The sequence below is a fragment of the Mirounga leonina genome, unplaced genomic scaffold (genome assembly GCF_011800145.1).
Source record: "Mirounga leonina isolate KUSES-001 unplaced genomic scaffold, KU_Mleo_1.0 Mir_173, whole genome shotgun sequence".
NCBI classification, from domain to species: Eukaryota; Metazoa; Chordata; class Mammalia; order Carnivora; family Phocidae; genus Mirounga; species Mirounga leonina.
This window is the reverse complement of record NW_023270447.1, coordinates 59,455,735-59,472,791: the sequence shown is the minus strand read 5'-3', so window position 1 is coordinate 59,472,791 and position 17,057 is coordinate 59,455,735. Positions and strand designations below refer to the sequence as shown.

General features: G+C 49.6%; 1 protein-coding gene across 4 annotated transcripts in view; it reads left to right on the top strand.

Annotated features, from left to right (window-relative positions):
- ARMH1 (armadillo like helical domain containing 1) overlaps positions 1–13,149 on the top strand; it is a 48,297-nt gene extending 35,148 nt beyond the window's left edge. For 3 of the 4 annotated variants that reach the window (XM_035018745.1, XM_035018746.1, XM_035018747.1), the window contains exons 8-13: positions 11,700–11,822; positions 11,911–11,983; positions 12,119–12,248; positions 12,330–12,407; positions 12,693–12,774; positions 12,906–13,149. In XM_035018745.1, coding sequence (XP_034874636.1) covers positions 11,700–11,822; positions 11,911–11,983; positions 12,119–12,248; positions 12,330–12,407; positions 12,693–12,774; positions 12,906–13,078 — 659 coding nt within the window. In that variant the 3' untranslated portion in view covers positions 13,079–13,149. Of the gene's footprint in view, positions 1–11,699; positions 11,823–11,910; positions 11,984–12,118; positions 12,249–12,329; positions 12,408–12,692; positions 12,775–12,849 lie in introns of all 4 variants that reach the window. The other variant, XM_035018748.1, reaches the window with a different exon arrangement.
- The last annotated feature ends 3,908 nt before the right edge of the window (positions 13,150–17,057 follow it).

The following is a 17,057-nucleotide window of genomic DNA, read 5'->3' as shown; positions in this document are numbered from 1 at the left end:
GGAAAAGGAAGCAAACCTGTGTCTGGACGCTCACTGAAGCACACTTCTCACATGTGGCCAGTAGGTGGCAGTCTCGCGTGGAAGTGAAGACCAAGAACTGGGACTCGGGTTTCCCAAGGCTCTAGGAGCAAAAAATTATAAAACAAACTTCCTCAGTGCCGAGTGCCTTAGAAATCGTTGCGTGCTGGGGCGCCTGGATGGCGCAGTCGGTTAAGCGACCGACTCTTGGTATTGGCGCAGGTCGTGATCTCAGGGCCCTGATCTCAGGGTGGTGAGATCAAGCCCCGTCCCCAGTCCTGAGTGGGCTTGAGACTCTCTCTCCCTCAGCCCCTCCCCCCAATAAATAAATAAATCGAAGGAAGGAAGGAAGGGGGGAGCGAGAGGGGGAGGGAGGGAGGAAGGAAGGAAGGAAGGAGGGAAGGAAGGAAAATAGTCACATGCCACAGTTCCCAGGTGCAATGCCATGTCTAAGTTTCCGTCTGTCCAAAGAATACCGAGCCCACCACTGCGACCCTGTCTCCTATTTGTTGTGATTCGCCAGGCAAGTCATTTGTTCAGGGTTTCTTCAGCTATCAGACAGGTGATCAAGGAACTTTCTCCCCGGGCTGACAGGCTGTGGCTTCTGTGGTTGCTCTTTGGACTGGAGGGATCCCTTCTTCCGCACTGCAGTTTCCGTGAGCGTCAGTGCGCCACTTTGCATCTGTTTGGTCTACTGCTGTGCCAGGCAGCACAAAGCAGCTGCTTCTCAGCCTCAACGGGTGTGACCTCCCCATGCCTCTAACCCTCCTGATCACACTCTCCTCCCTGAATACTCTGATCTCTTCCTTCCCTGACCTGAACTCTCCTAGTTTCCTCCTCTCTGTCAGGAAACTGTTGCTCAGTCCTTTGTACATTCCCATCCCTCCACCAGTCCCTTAGGTGCAGGTTTCTTTTTCTCTCAGGATTCAATCCCAGGTCCCCTGCTCTTCTCTTTCCTTTCTGTCTCTGGTACCTCATCTACTCCCCTGGTTTCAGTGACCGTCTATAGTGCTAGAAACACGAACGGCTCGCCTTTATAAGGTGTCTACTCCATGTTAGGTACTGCTCCAGCTCTCTACTCGTTAGTCCTCACAACAAGCTGACAGAGTAGGAACAATTATTATTCCCATCTTGTGGCAGTCGGGCAGAGCAGTTGAGTGACCTCTTTCCAGCTCACACTGCTCTCCTGAGCTCCATCCCAATTTTTCCATTTGCCTTCTGAACATCTCCCCTCGGGTGTCACTGACCATGTTCAGAACTGGACTCCTGAGATTCCAGCTCTAAGGTCCCAATCTCAGTGAAAAGCACCCAAGGCTGGAAATGTAGGTCATTGCCATCTCTTCTTCCTTCCCACCTACAATCAACTTCTAACAAGACCAGTCAACTCTTAACTCCTTACTATCGTTCAAATCTCCCTATTCTTCATTCTGTCTCCACTGCTGTAACTCATATCTCTATATTTCTCACCTCTAAGCCAACCTCCATCTCTCTAGCATGGTCCCCACACAGTCCGTCGTCCTCATCCTCCACCCGAGCCGAGGCAGCAGAGCTTAGTGGTGAAAAATATGAGTTTTGGAATCCCGACAGAGTCATTCTGCTACTTTTTAGCTGTTTGATCTTGGGTAAGCTACTCAACATTTTTGAGTCAGTTTCCTCTGAAATGAAAGACAAGAGGGGCTCCTGGGTGGCTCAGTCAGTTGAGCATCCAACTCTTGATTTCAGCTCAGGTCATGATCTCGGGGTCGTGGATAGAACCCCACGTCAGGCTCCATACTCAGTGCGGAGTCTGCTTGAGATTCCCTTTCTCCCCTCCCTCTGCCCCTCTCCCTGCTCACCTGTGAGCATGCATGTGCGCTCTCTCTAAATAAATATATATTTTTTTAATCTTTGAAATGAAAGACAAGAAAAAACACCTGCCCTATGCAGTGGCTGGCACATGCAAAGTCCTCAGAAGCCAGTCTGTCTCCTCAGGCTTAGGTCTCACTCCATGACCCAACACCCCATGTCCTAGCCAGACCTCCCTGCTTGTCCGGCCACAATGGTGGCATGCACTTGCCACATTCTTCATTCCAGTGCCTCCCTTCTCCTCCATGGCTTTGTCAGCTCACATGTCACCTTCTCCAAGAGAGCCTTCTCCTGATTCTCTGTCCCCCAGTTCCTCAACATACCCTCACACTAACCTGACTTGCTTTGTGTTCCCATGGCTCTTATAATACTACAGCGTACATACCAGTTTCCTTACTGGTATCCCCCATTAAACTGTGTCATCCCTGAGGGCAGGGATTGTATCTTTGTCCTCCTCGTAGCCATAGCACAGGGGTCTGGCACACAGAAGATGCTCAGAAAGTATTTTGTTAGATAAATGAATGAACCAATGAATAAATCAGTGACTGAAACAATTTAGGACAGTTGGGTGTTGTCAGCAACACAAGCTTCGGGCAAAGCTGCCTAAGACAGTAATCCCCCGTTGCCCTTCGCTTTCTGAATGCTCTGCTATGCTTCAGAACTAGCACAGTGGGTAAAGAGTTGTAACTGGCTGTGGTTCCTATGGAGATATTTGGACAGAGACTAGCCCTTTCACTTTTGGTGTAAACATGGACAGCTGTGAATTTTAAAACTCAATCAAAAATGATTCAGTGAATAAAGTTTCATTTTTCCAAGGAGTTCCAAGTGTTGCAGACACACTAGCAATGAAGGCTTAAGCGTTTAGGGTAAAGTGAGTAGGCAAAAGCAGATATTTATCTCCTGGAGAACTTGGTCCTACGTGGGCAGAAAATATGTTTTGTGGTCAGGGAAATTTCATAAAAATATTTTCATTCATTCTTTCCACCCTGAGTATTCTCTGAGTCATTTCTTGCTGCAGGGAGAACTCTCTTAGGCACAGGCAAGGGTTTTTCGCAGGCGTCCTGGCACTCAGATGCCGTCAGCTTGGGCCTGGGAAAGAGCCCAACTACTAAGGGAGGCGAGCTGTGCAGCAGCTGACTAGGCTCAGCGGAGTTGGGCGTGAGGGCGGGCCAAGCACACTGATCCAAAACCCCACTAATTCAAAAAGAAGGAAGAAAGTTTCATAACCAAACAATAAGAGAACAAGTGAGAAAGACTTGGGGGTTTCATGCACCGGCCAAGCGGCCTGAGGCATCCCAGGCTGCATTTTTGTCCAAGTGGGAGAATGTTTGGGGGAGGCCCCGGGGGGGGGGGGGGGGTCAGTGTGCTGGTCCCTCTCCCTCTGTGATCCCAAGTTAGAACCACATCTGAGCAACGGGAGGCTGGAGTGGGGGGCCACTGGGATTGGGAGGGCAGGAAGACCTGGAAGAAAGAGGAAGCCCAGGAGCCAGCAGCAGCTGGACAGTCCTAGGAAGTGTTTCTGAATGAAGCAGCGGCTTCTGAATCAGGCTGGTCCAGGGAGAAAAGGGGAGGCCGCACAAGGCCTGTCCCCAGAATACTAAGCGCGAGAAGGGGTAGCAGGGATGTCCTTAAGAGTCCTTCTGCCAGAGAGTAAATGATTAGGAGAAACAGGCGGAGACAAGACTGGCTTTGTGTGGGGCTTCAGGACGGGGCCTCTGTATGCTCCATGGCTCTGCGGTGTGGGTGGATGGGAGGCCCCCCCAGGACTTGGGACAAGGGCAACCTGGGGCAGGCCTTACTGGTACCTTTCCTTAGACCGACTCACAGCCCAGACCGGTTCTCCTTCCTGCCAAAGAACACTCTGAGTCCTGGAGTGGAGACGTGGGCACCCCTCCTCCTGGGAGCGTTGGGAGCTGACGGCGCTCGGCACCAGGCAGGAGAACCGTGTATGGCGCCTGAGACCCAGGAGGGGGCTGCTGGCTGCCTCCCCAGCCTCCGCCTCCGGGTAAACAGGCCGCTGCGCGGCTGGGGACTGCCAGTGACAGTCTTCTGACAAGATTATAATCAGCCCGTGTTCATGGCTAGGCACCCCATGCGTGTGTGGGGTCAGCACGTAGCGCTGCCAGGAGCTGGCCGCCGCCTCCTGCGGACCGCCGCCCTGCGTGCGCTGCGGACCCGCGCGGGGCCTGCCCCCGCCCGCCTGGCCACCCGGCCGCCGCCCCGCCCCCCCGGCCCCCACTGCGCAGGCCCTTCCGCCCGCGCGCCGCCTCTGACGTGAGCGCCCGGGCGCGCGCCTCGCTTCCGGGCTGAGCCGGCCATCGGGGGCGGCAGGGCGGCGCTCTGGCGGCCGCGGCTCTCCAGCCTGCCGAGAGGCGGGGCCGGGGCCGCTTGCACGGCTCGGGGCGGGCGAGGGCGGCAGTGGGTAGCGCGGGGCCGCCCCTGAGGGCCGCTCTCACCGGGCCCGCGGTCTCCAGGCACGGTGCCGGGCTGCCGTTACCCGCGCACGGGAAGGCAGGCTCCAGTCGCTTCTTTTCAGCCGTCTATGGACTGGACTGCTTTGAGGCTCTGGGGAGGCAGAGCTGCCTCAGATACGTTCGCTGGAGTTCACAGTCGTGGAGAGACCCTGACTGATGACGGCGGTACTCCGTGGTGAGAAAGGGGGGCTGTAAGGCCAGAGACCTCGGTGGTCCAGAGTGGAGGCAGAGGGAGGACAGGCCAGACAGAGCTACTTGAAAGCTAATTTCTGAGGTAAGTCTAGAAGAATAAGTAACAAGAGGCAGGTGAAGAAGACTCTTCTTCCTGATAATGGTAGGCTAGGAAATTTGGATCAGTCCCCCTTCTGGAGGGATTGATGTTGAGTTGTTTTTACTCACAACACTTCTCACACCAAATGGGGGGAGGGGGGTTTCCACACCAAGCAATTGTCCAGTTCTTCGCAGACATCAATTGGGTACCCTATAATTCAGTTCAATTCTGACACTACCCGGAGTTAGCTTCAGACTCCACGGGTTTAAGGGCTCGGCACCTTAAGACTGCCCTTACTTCAAATGCCAGTCGTAAGTATTAGGTTCCCATGTTATTCATACTTTTTTTTAAAATATTTTATTTATTTATTTGACAGAGAGACAGCGAGAGAGGGAACACAAGCAGGGGGAGTGGGAGAGGGAGAACAGGCTTCCCACCGAGCAGGGAGCCCGATGCGGGGCTCGATCCCAGGACCCTGGGATCATGACCTGAGCCGAAGGCAGACGCTTAACGACTGAGCCGCCCAGGCGCCCGTTATTCATACTTCTGTCCAACTTGGCTACAAAGCCGGGGGGTTCATGCAACCCTTCCTCCCTTTCAAGTTCAGTCATTTGCTAGAACAACTCACAAAACTCAGGAAAGCATTTTGCTTAGTATTAACGGTTTAGTTGTAAAGGATACAGATCAGGAACAGGAAAATGGAAGAGATGTATAGGGCAAGGTATGGATTGGGGGACCGCTCCAGGCACACCACTCTCCCACACTTCAGTGTGTTCACCAATCCAGAAGTTCTCTGAACCTCTCACTTCAGGGTTTTTATGAAGTTTCACTGTGTAGGCATGGTTATTGGTGATTGATGAGCAAATCATTGGCTATTGGCTATTGTACAACCACCTGTGTGGTCCAAGAAACCTCAAGTCTTGAACTCTGACAAAAGTGGTTCAGAACTGTTAGTGCCCGGGTGGCTGAAAGAAGAAAGGAAAGTGCTTTCTGGAAGAAAGGATCTGCATCGTAGTTCTGAAGTTTTTCCCTACAATTAATTTTGCAAATATATAACCAACCCAGGGACACCTGGGTAGCTCAGTCATTAAGCGTCTGCCCTCAGTTCAGGTCATGATCCCAGGGTCCTGGGATCGAGTCCCACGTCGGGCTCCTTGCTCAGCGGGAAGCCTGCTTCTCCTCCTGCCTGCCATTCGCCCTGTTCATGTTCTCTCTCCCTCCCTCTCTCTGTCAAATAAATAAATAAAATCTTTAAAAAAAAAATACAATAGCTAAAAGTAATTCCTCAGTGTACACATTTAATAGTAGAGTAGACACAGGTGAAGAGAAAATTAGTCACCTGGAAGAGGGGAAGAAAAGTAAGGATAAGAGTGAGACTATCTAATAGAGGCAAAGAGAAAAAAGAAAGACTAGGGCAGCACCATTAAGGAGACAATGGTGGAGAGTTGTCAAGAACTGATGAAAGACACCAACCCACAACAAAGTCTAAAAAGGCTAAATCAAAATAAATCCACACAAAATGACTCAAGTATGTACTGTCTCCAAGAAATTCACTTCAAATAAAAGAATATAGGCAGGTCGAAAGTAAAAAGATAGAAAAATATTTCATGAAAGTAGTAATGAAAGGAAAATAGGAGTAGCTCTATTAATATCACACAAAGTAGGGGCACCTGGGTGGCTCAGTCAGCTAAGCATCTGATTTTGGCTCAGGCCATGATCTCAGTGTCCTGGGATTGAGTCCCGCATGGGGCTCCCTGCTCAACAGGGAGTCTGCTTCTCCCTCTCCCTCTGCCTCCCCCTGCTTGTGCTCTGTCTCTCATCTCTCTCTCTCAAATAAATGAAATTTTAAAACAAATAATGAAAAGAAAAATCAGCAAGTATATAGTACTCAACATCATCAACCAGCAGGGTATAATGGCATTTATAGAACACAATTCTATATTTCTAGAAAACAGAAGGGAAGGAAATAATTCCTAATTAATTTTATGAGGCTAGTGGGGTGCCTGGGTGGCTCAGTCAGTTAAGCGTCTGCCTTCGACTCAAGTCGTGATCCCGTGGTCCTGGGGTCAAGTCCCACATCGGCCTCCCTGCTCAGTGGGAGCCTGCTTCTCCCTCTCCCTCTGCCTGCCACTCTACCTGCTTGCGCTCTCTCTCTATCTCTCTAGCAAATAAATAAATAAAATCTTTAAAAATATTTTTTTCATGAGGCTAGTATTACCCTAATACCAAAACCAGACAGTGGCAGTACAAGAAGAGTACAGATCAATATCCATCATCAATATAGATGCAAAAATCCTTAACAAAAGATTAGCAATTAGAATTCAGCAATATATAAAAAGAATCATACACCATGACCAATTGGGGTTCATTCCCAGAATGCAAAGCTGTTCAATATCCAAAAAATCAGTCAATTTAATCTACCAAATTAACAGGCTAAAGAAGAAAAATCACATTATTATATCAATCAATGCAGAAAATGCATTTGACAATGTCAGCACCCATTGATGAACCCTCAGGAAACCCTCAGGAAAATAGAACTAGAGGAGAACTTCCCCAAGTTGATTTAAAAAAAAAAAAAAAGCATCTACCAAAACCCTACAGCTAACATTATACTTAATAGTGAAACATTGAGGATACCTGGGTGACTCAGTCATTAAGCATCTGCCTTCGGCTCAGGTCATGATGCCAGGGTCCTGGGATCGAGCCCCACATCGGGCTCCCTGCTCAGCAGGAAGCCTGCTTCTCCCTCTCCCACTCCCCCTGTTTGTGTTCCCTCTCTTGCTGTCTCTCTCTCTGTCAAATAAATAAAATCTTTAAAAAAGAAATAGTGAAGCATTGAATGCTTTGCCCCTGAGTTCAGGAACAAGGCAAGAATGTCTACTGAAGGATTACTACTAGCAAAAGAAAAATGATCCTAGGAGACAATTCTCTACAGGTCTATCACATTTCTGCATATCTTTTAAGTGAAATAACAACTCATTGTCCCAAACTATCTTTTCAAGGATCTTGATGAGCAAACAGCTTTGGAAAATAAAGACATTTCCCCCTTTAGAGCAAAAGGCAGGAATGCTTACTGACTGTAACATTCAGGTCTTGTGTTTCTCATTGTAGTGCACACCACTGCACAAGCCGGCATCAAAGTGTGTTACCCCCATGGGACTTGGGGGCAAAGGGATTTGATGCAAAAAGAGAAAAGTCACATAATCAATATGAAGAATATAAAAGAAGACATCACTAAAAATGCTACTCTCATTAAAATGATAAAAAGATGAGATAATGAATTTTTTTCAATGTTTGAAAATGTAGATGAAAACTGCTAGAAATTATAACCTACCAAAATGGACTTATGAAGAAAGAGAAAACCCAAATAGTCCTCTAATCATTAAAGAAAATGAATCAGTAATTTTTTTTCCCATAAAGTCAGCTTTAGAGAATTCTGTCAAACATTCAAGATAGGGGCACCTGGGTGGCTTAGTTGGTTAAGCGTCTGCCACCAGCTAGGGTCATGATCCCAGGGTCCTGGGATGGAGCCCCACATCGGCCTCCCTACTTGGCAGAGAGCCTGCTTCTCCCTCTCCCTCTGCTCCCCCTGCTTGTGCTTGCTCTCCCCCCCTCTCTGTCAAATGAATAAATAAAATCTTTTTTTTTAAAGATTTTATTTATTTATTTGAGAGAGAAAGAATGAGAGAGCACGAGAGGGAAGAGGGCAGAGGGAGAAGCAGACCCCCCGCTGAGCAGGGAGCCCGATGCGGGACTCGATCCCGGGACTCCAGGATCATGACCTGAGCCGAAGGCAGTCGCTTAACCAACTGAGCCACCCAGGAGCCCGAAAAATCTTAAAAAAAAAAATTCAAGATAAAATTCTCGTCTTACTCAAACTCTTCTCAAGATTAGAAAAAGAGCGGGCGCCTGGGTGGCTCAGATGGTTAAGCGTCTGCCTTCGGCTCAGGTCATGATCCCAGGGTCCTGGGATTGAGTCCCAAATCGGGCTCCCGGCTCAGCGGGGAGCCTGCTTCTCCCTCTGACCCTTGCCCCTCTCATGCTGTTTCTCTCTCGCTCGCTCTCTAAAAAATAAAATCTTTAAAAAAAAAAAAAGATTAGAAAAAGAATATAAACCCCAACTCATTTTCTAAGTTTAGCCTAATCTTTTTTTTAAGGTTAGCCTAATCTTAATATAAAAATCCATCAAGGAGACCATGCAAAAGAGAAATTATACACCAATCTTACCCTCATAGCTGCAAAAACTCTACACAAAATATTAGCAAACAATCTAGCAGCATTTGCCAAGGATAATATGTCATCTAGGAATGCACATACATCATCTTAATAGGAAAAAAGTTTGAAAACAATGTCTGTCCAATAAGAGATATCTACAAAAAACTATAACAAATGCCATACCTAATAGATGAAACACTGGAAACGTTTCCTTTGAGCTCAGAAATAAGGCAAACTTGCAAACATTCCTCTCCACGGAAATCTTTAGTAAAAGGTGAGATATGCAATCTGAAGAGAAACCAGAGTATACTTAGCTATGTTTGCCACTCTTTCCATAACTGACTGCAGTTCTCCAAGACTGGTGTCTATTCCTGTGCCACCGTCACCCTGCTAGGAAAATTTGTGAAAGGGATTTTTGGAAAAGACATGTTGATCCAAGGAAACAGGGAAGTGTGCAGTTTTAAACGAAAATGTAGTACTGGGGGTGGCACCCATGGATATGCAAATGAGCCCTCTGGGTGAGATGGTAGGGTTGGCTCACAGTAGTGCAGGGTCTGCACCTGCCCCACCCACTGCTGGGGTGGAGGGGACCCAAAACATTCTTTAAGGGGCGCCCAGGAGGCTCAGCTGGCTAAGCATCGACTCTTGGTTTACGCCTCGGATCAGGATCTCATGAGTTGTGGGATCCAGCTGCCTCACGTTCCTGGCCCACTGAGAAGTCAGTTTGAAAGATGCTCTGGCTCTGCCTTTCCTCCATTCATGCGTGGACTCTAAACGAGTTGTTTTCTTAAAAAAAATTAACACGAGGGTGCCTGGGTGGCTCCGTTGGTTAAGCGACTGCCTTCGGCTCAGATCACGATCCTGGAGTCCAGGGATCGAATCCCGCATCGGGCTCCCAGGGAGTCTGCTTCTTCCTCTGACCCTCCTCCCTCTCATGCTCTCTGTCTCTCATTCTTTCTCTCTCAAATAAATAAATAAAATCTTAAAAAAAAAAAAATTAACACGATAGAACAATGTTTACTAACTTAAAAAAAAGAAAAAGAAAAAAGGCACTTTGCCCAACCATAGAAAGTCTTGAGATCTCAAACAGCAATATTGTTTCATGGTCAGATCATGAACCTATGAATCTGTCTTTGACACAGACAACACTTAGCCCTAAGTAAGGCCTCCAGAAATTGCACTACCAATTCCCTAGTGTTTCTTCCCACAAAAGGTTCTTGGTATCTGTTATCAAAGACCCAGTTAAAATGGAAAGAAACAACATGTATGTTGCTCCTGTGCCCCGGTCCCGGATACCGGCTGATCCCCCTACACTTGCGGTGCCTTTGCACCTACCAGCAAACGCTTTTCTTCCATGACAGAGAATTATCTCAAGCATATCCTTACTGGGCAAAGCTTTCCTGACAAGGCTATAAAAGGTTAATTTTCATTATTCAAAGATATTCCTGGTACTAGTTCCCATGTGTCTATATGAGTTCTGGTATGTAAATGAGCTAGTCAGGGAACCGCGCTTCCCCAAAGTCTCAGCTCCCCTACGAGTTAAGTGGAGAGAGGGGCCGCACCCCACTCTGTGCTGGGAAACAGCGCGATCTGTCTTCAACGTAGCAAGCACGTGTGTTTAAAGTAACACCAGTGTTCCATCACATGAACAACTCACCCTACCCCCGCCCAGCTCTGCCTCTATGCGATTCCCTTCTCTTTATAAAAATATTCCGTCCCCCGTTTCCCCATCTTCCCAGGCACCCCCACAGCCTAACCCCTTTTGTAGTGCTATACTGTGCACCTGGCGCATCAGGCGTTTAGTGCAGGCTTGCGCAAAGGCCGAGAGAATGGCGGAAAGAACGAATGATTGGGAAGTACCTCTAGGAAAGCCCCTTCAATAAATCCTAGTTCCTTCCTAACCAAGTCTTTCCTTTTGCTTCCACCCCGTACCTTAGCCAAAGCGCTTTGCCTCTGTGCCTCACTCTCTCAAAAGTGAAATGGGCTAGGGGCGCCTGGGTGGCTCAGTCGTTAAGCGTCTGCCTTCGGCTCAGGTCGTGATCCCAGTGTCCTGGGATCGAGTTCCTCATCAGGCTCCCTGCTCAGCGGGAAGCCTGCTTCTCCCTCTCCCACTCCCCCTGCTTGTGTTCCCTCTCTCGCTGTCTCTCTCTGTCAAATTAATAAATAAAATCTTTTTTAAAAAAAAAAAAGGTGAGGTGGGCTAACAGTTACACTGTCATTGCAAAGCAAACCTCTTTTGGTTATGGTGAGCTTCCAGGGGATGCTGTGTGGAAAGCCTAGGCAAAGAAGGGCTCCATAAATGGTTTGTCAAAAACTACCGCTTGCTTTGGTATTTACAGAAAACTTGCTTCCACCCTTCTCACTTGCTGCCACACATCCTCCACCCACTCGCTGTCTCCCTCTCACCCCCACCCCCCCCACGCCGGGGGGCTTTGCCCATCCTTTCTCCCTTTGAAGACCTAGCCCCTCCCACCTCCGTGACACCCGGATTCCCGGATTCCTCCAAGCCGAAGGTGGCCCCACCTCGGTGGGGCCTCCAGCTCTGACAGCCTCAAAGCCTCCTTGATGGGTAGGCTCACCATCCAACCTTTCCTCCTCCCTCTATGGCGAGTTCTGTGAGGGCTGAGTGTGGCGGATGAGGCTCGGCCCCCTCCTCCTCCTCTTTAGCCCCAGATCCAGCCGGACTGAGGTGTTGCCTGCCCAGCTTCCCCCACACATAGCTTGCACGGTGCTGGCGAGTAAAAGGTGCTAGGAAAGGAGCAGGAAGGGGATGGGGGTAAAGGGAAGCGACTTGGTTTAAGGGGGTCTTTGCTTGCTTGGTGGGGATGGGGGGTTTTGGAGCGTCAGGCCTCCCCAGTGCCTCTGCCGTTCCCCAGCCATCGAGCTGATCAAGGACCTGGTCAACTATGACGTGTGCCAGGCGCTGCTCAAAGGCCTCGTGGAGCTGCTGATACCGTCCGTCAAGGAGACGAGCAAACTGCAACCCAAGATCCTCAACGGTAGGGAGCCGCTCGGACTGGGGCTGCGGGACAGGGGACTGGCCTTGGGAAGCCGGGCCTCCCACCTCACGGCCGCCCCCTCCGCCAGACTCCTTGGTTCCCCAGCTCACCGCCCACCTGCCGGTGTTCTTACAGCAGGCCGCGGCGGCCAAGGCCATCGGGTAAGCGGGCAGGAGGAGTGGGGGGGATGCGGCGAGCCAGGCTGGCGCTGCCCGCGGGTTCCGGGGTTGTGGGGGGGGCAGCTCGGGCCGCCGGAGGATCCCAAGGGGTCGCCGCCGCCCGAATTCCCGGCCCAGGGTCCTGGCGCGCAGCAACACGACCATCGCCGAGGAGATGCTGCACCTGCGCGTGGTGCACAGCCTGTTGGCCGCCATGGGCAACTCGGACCACAGCAACAGCCAGCGGCAGGCCAGCCTCACGCTGGAGGTGAGCGGCGGGACGGCGGCGCGGCGCGGCGGGCCCCGGGCGAGGGCACCGCAGTCACCCCGCCGCCCCCCGCGGCTGCAGTACTTCGTGCAGGTGTTCCCGGTGGTGGAGGAGCACGTGCGCAGGTCCATGGGAGAGGAGCTCTACACGCTCTTCCTCGTAAGTGCCCCCGCCCCGCCCCGCAGAGCCGGGACCGCGACCGGACGGTGCGGCCTCCACGGCGTCCCCCCCGGGCCACACCCCCCACGCACGCTGGGCCCGGGGCCGCTGCGGGAAGGACTGCGCTGGCTCGGGTTCCTCCCCCCCCCCTGCCCCGCGTCCTGCGGGTCCCTGTCCTGCGCTTCCGGTCAGCCCCGGAGCCGGCCGCATTCCTGCGCCCCGCGCCCGCGTGCAGGTCCAGACTGCCCTGGCGGCTCAGCACGTTCCCCTTGCTCCTGCCCCCAGAGCAATGCCGAGGACTTGTACATGAAAATAGACGGCATTCAGGCGGACATCTTGGCGGCCAACAAAGTCGACGTTTCCAAAGGTGAGTGGGGAGTGAGGGGGCCTGGAGCCGAGGTGCAGCGGCACCCAGACTCAGGCTCGCCTCCCCTGCCTCCAGCATTATGCCTCGGTGGCGTCCCCCACAGCAACACGACCTTTTACCTTGACGCCCAGGACCAGGATCAGCTGGCTTACATCACATACTTCCCGAAGGAGGATGTGGAGGGAGAGGAGTAACAGAGCCTCTGAGGCAATCCAGAAAGGCCCGGGCTGTGTTTCAGGAAGCCTGGCTGAAGGATCCTGGGGTCACGCTCACGGTGACTCCACTGGCCCAGGTGGGAGGCTGAGGGTTGGGCCTGCCAGGAGGGGAGAGGGAGAGCTGCTGGCTGGCAAGAATTCAATAAATAGTCTTGCTATATGTCTGTTCTCTGTAGCGGGGCGGGGGAATTAAATGAGAGCTTTGTTGATGGGCTGGGGTTCCTCTGCTCATCCAGGAAAAAAGCTGGTCTGGAGGGAAGGAACGTCAATATCCTGGAAGATTTAAGAGCACAGCCTGAGGAGAGACCCTCACCTCCGCTCCCTACTCGCCCCTGCACTCTCTCCTCCAGGAGATCACACTCACCTGCTTTTTCTCCTACCTCTGGTTGCTTCCTCTCATTCTCTTTTGCTGATTCATCCTCTCAACCCAGCTTCTTTCAAATTGGAGTGACCTTGAGCCTCTTCTCTACTTTTTCACCCTGGTGATCTCATCCAGTCTCAGAACTTTAAATGCCATTTATACGCCATTGACTCCCACATTCCTATTTCCAGTTAAATATTTTCACCTCTTTATGTCCAAAACTGGACTTCTGATCTGTGCCACCTTCCCCAACACAACTGATGGCAACTCATGCTTTCTGCCACTCAGAACAAAGGAGTGTTCTCCTTAATGTCTCTCTTCAACATCTGTATCCATTCTGTCTCTTGACTCTACCTTCCAAGTATATCCAGAATCCAGCCATATCTCACTACCTCTGTTGCTAATACCCTAATCTGAGCCATTGTTTTTCCTGCTTTGTTTCTCCACCATTGTTAGACTACTCTAGAGGCCTTTCTACCCCATTCTCTTTTCAATACAGTAGCCAGGGTAGTCTCTCTCTCTTTTTTTTTTTTAGATTTTATTTATTTATTTGACTGAGAGCGAGAGAGCACAAGCAAGGGGAGGGGCAGAGGCAGAGGGAGAAGCAGGCTCCCCACTGAGCAGGGAGTCCCATGTGGGGCTTGATCCCAGGACCCTGGGATCATGACCTGAGCCGAAGGCAGACGCTTAACCAACTGAGCCACGCAGGCGCCCCCAGGGTAATCCTTTTTTTTTTTTTTTAAAGATTTTATTTATTTATTTGAGAGAGAGAATGAGAGAGAGAGAGCATGAGAGGGGGGAGGGTCAGAGGGAGAAGCAGACTCCCCGCCGAGCAGGGAGCCCGATGCGGGACTCGATCCAGGGACTCCAGGATCATGACCTGAGCCGAAGGCAGTCGCCTAACCAACTGAGCCACCCAGGCGCCCCCCAGGGTAATCCTTTTAAACTTAGATTCTGTTACTGCTCAAAACCTTGCAGAGCTCTCCATTTCAGGAACAGTAAAGCTAAAGCCTTTCCTATGGCCTGCAGGGAAGACCGTAGACAATCTAGTCTCCCATGACCTCTGAACTGTCTCCTCTCTTTCTCCTTCACTGGATAGCATAGCTATATGGTTCTTAGAAACTTTCACCTCAGCTATATAGCTACATGGTGAACTCCCTCACCTCCTTGCAACTCTATACAAAAGTCATCTTCTCAATGAGGGCTACTACATTACCACTCCCTATATTCTGGTCCCCAAGCCCCTTATGCTATTTTTTTTCCCACAACACTTATTACTTTATTTGTATATGGTCTGTCTCTCCACCTGTATATAAGCTCAACTAGGTCAGGGTATTTTTGTTCTTTACTAATACATCCCAACACTGAGAACAGTGCCTGGCATTCACGTGTTAATGACAGGAAATTGTCCATCAAATCAGAGGAAATGATAGGTAGCAGTAATTCTCCAGGTGGCCACAAGAGGGCATCACCGGCCCTGATATTGTTAATCGAAGGCCGTCTCAAAATGAGCTTTAAGAGGAAAGTTAACAATATAGTTACGCTTTAAAGGTAAGTGGGTTTTCTGTTTTAAAGAAGTGTCTGTTTTTAGTCTTCAGATGGCCTTTGTTTGCAGGATGATGGTAAAAAGGTACCCCAGAAATTTTTTGAAATTTTAATAATCGGAAAATCCAAAAATCTGGAAGCCACTGGTCTAAGGTGACCATAGTTTAATAAAAACAATGGAACTTTTAAAATTGAATCTTAAGTATAATATAAATATGTAAATCATACACGTTACATGGAATTTATTAATACATACTTCCCCCACTTCTTACAAGTTCAAAGCTACAAAAAAGTTGAAAGAAAAATACAGTGAATAGGGCACCTGGGTGGCTCAGATGGTTGGGTGTCTGCCTTTGGCTCAGGTCACGATCCTGGGGTCCTGGGATTGAGTCCTGCATCGGGCTCCCTGCTCCTCAGGGAGCCTGCTTCTCCCTCTGCCTCTCTCTCTCTCTCTCATAGATAAAATCTTTAAAAAGAAAAATACAATGAATACCTGTATACCTATCACTCTTTTGCTTTCTCTCTCTGTGTTTCCTGAGCCATTGGAAAGTTTCGGTTATTGAGGCACCTGGGCTGGTTCAGTTGATAGAGCATGCAACTCTTGATCTCATGGTCCTGAGTTCAAGTTCCACATTCAGAGTGGAGATTACATTTCACCACTAAATATTCACATTATGTTTCTACTAAGAATAAGGGCATTCTCCTACATAATTACAGTATCATTATTTTGGTGGTCTGAGTAATGGTCCCCAAATAGGTCTACATCCTATGCCTGGAACCTGTGAATATGTTACATGGTAAAAAGAATTTTGTGGGCGTGATTAAATTAAGGGTCTTGAGATGGGGAGATTATTCTGGGTTAGCCAGGTGGACCCGAGATAATCACAAGAGTCCTTATAAATATAGAGGGAGGCAGGAGGATCCAGAGTTAGAACTAGGAGATGACAGAAGCAGAAGAGTTGGAGTGATGTGAAGGGGTCACATACAGGCAGCTTCTAGAAGCTGAAAGAGGCAAGGAAACAGTCTCTAAAGTCTCTAGAAGAAAGGCAGCCCAGCCAACACCTTGATTTTAGACTGCTGACCTCCAGAACTGTAAGAGAATAAATTTGTGTTAAATCACAAAGTTTGTAGTTAACTTGTTACAGCAACAACAAAACCTATAATTAATATCTAAAATAGAGTGCAGGGGCGCCTGGGTGGCTCAGTCGTTAAGCATCTGCCTTCAGCTCAGGTCATGATCCCAGGGTCCTGGGATCGAGCCCCGCATCGGGCTCCTTGCTCCACGGGAAGCCTGCTTCTCCCTCTCCTACTCCCCCTGCTTGTGTTCCCTCTCTCGCTGTGTCTCTCTCTGTCAAATAAGTAAATAAAATCTTAAAATAAATAAATAAATAAATAAATAAATAAATAAATAAATAAAATAAAATAGAGTGCATACTAAAATTTCCACAACTGTCCCCAAAATGTACCTTCTGTTTTCTTTCCCTTTTTTTAAAAAAGATTTATTTTGGGGGCACTTGGGTGGCTCAGTCATTAAGGGTCTGCCTATGGCTCAGGTTATGATCCCAGCATCCTGGGATCTAGCCAGTGTCAGGCTCCCTGCTCAGCGGGAAGCCTGCTTCTCCCTCTCCAGCTCCCCCTGCTTGTGTTCCCTCTTTCACTGTGTCTCTCTGTCAAATAAAATCTTTTAGAAAATAAAAAAATAAAAGATTTCTTTAGATTTATTTTAGAGACGGTGCATGAGCAGGGGAGGGGCAGAGAGAGGCAGAGAAGCAGACTCCCCACTGAGCACAGGGCCAGATGGGGAGCTCCATCCCAGGATCCTGACATCAGGACCTGAACAGAAACCAAGAATAGGAGGCTTAACCGACTGAGCCACCCGGGTACCCCCCCCCCCAAGCTTGAACTTTGAAAGTTTTATTCAGGGGCACCCGAGTAGCTCAGTCGGTTGGGTGTCTGCGTTTGGCTCAGGTCATAATCCCAGCGTCCTTGGATAATGCCCCCCCCCGCTGAGGCTCCTTGCTCAGTGGGGAATCTGTTTCTCCCCCTCCCTCTGCCTGCCCCTCCCCTTGCTTGTGCTGTCAAATAAATAAAATCTTTAAAAAAAAGAAAAAAAGCAGAACTTAAAAGTTTTAGGGCGCCTGGGTGGCTCAGTTGGTTGGGCG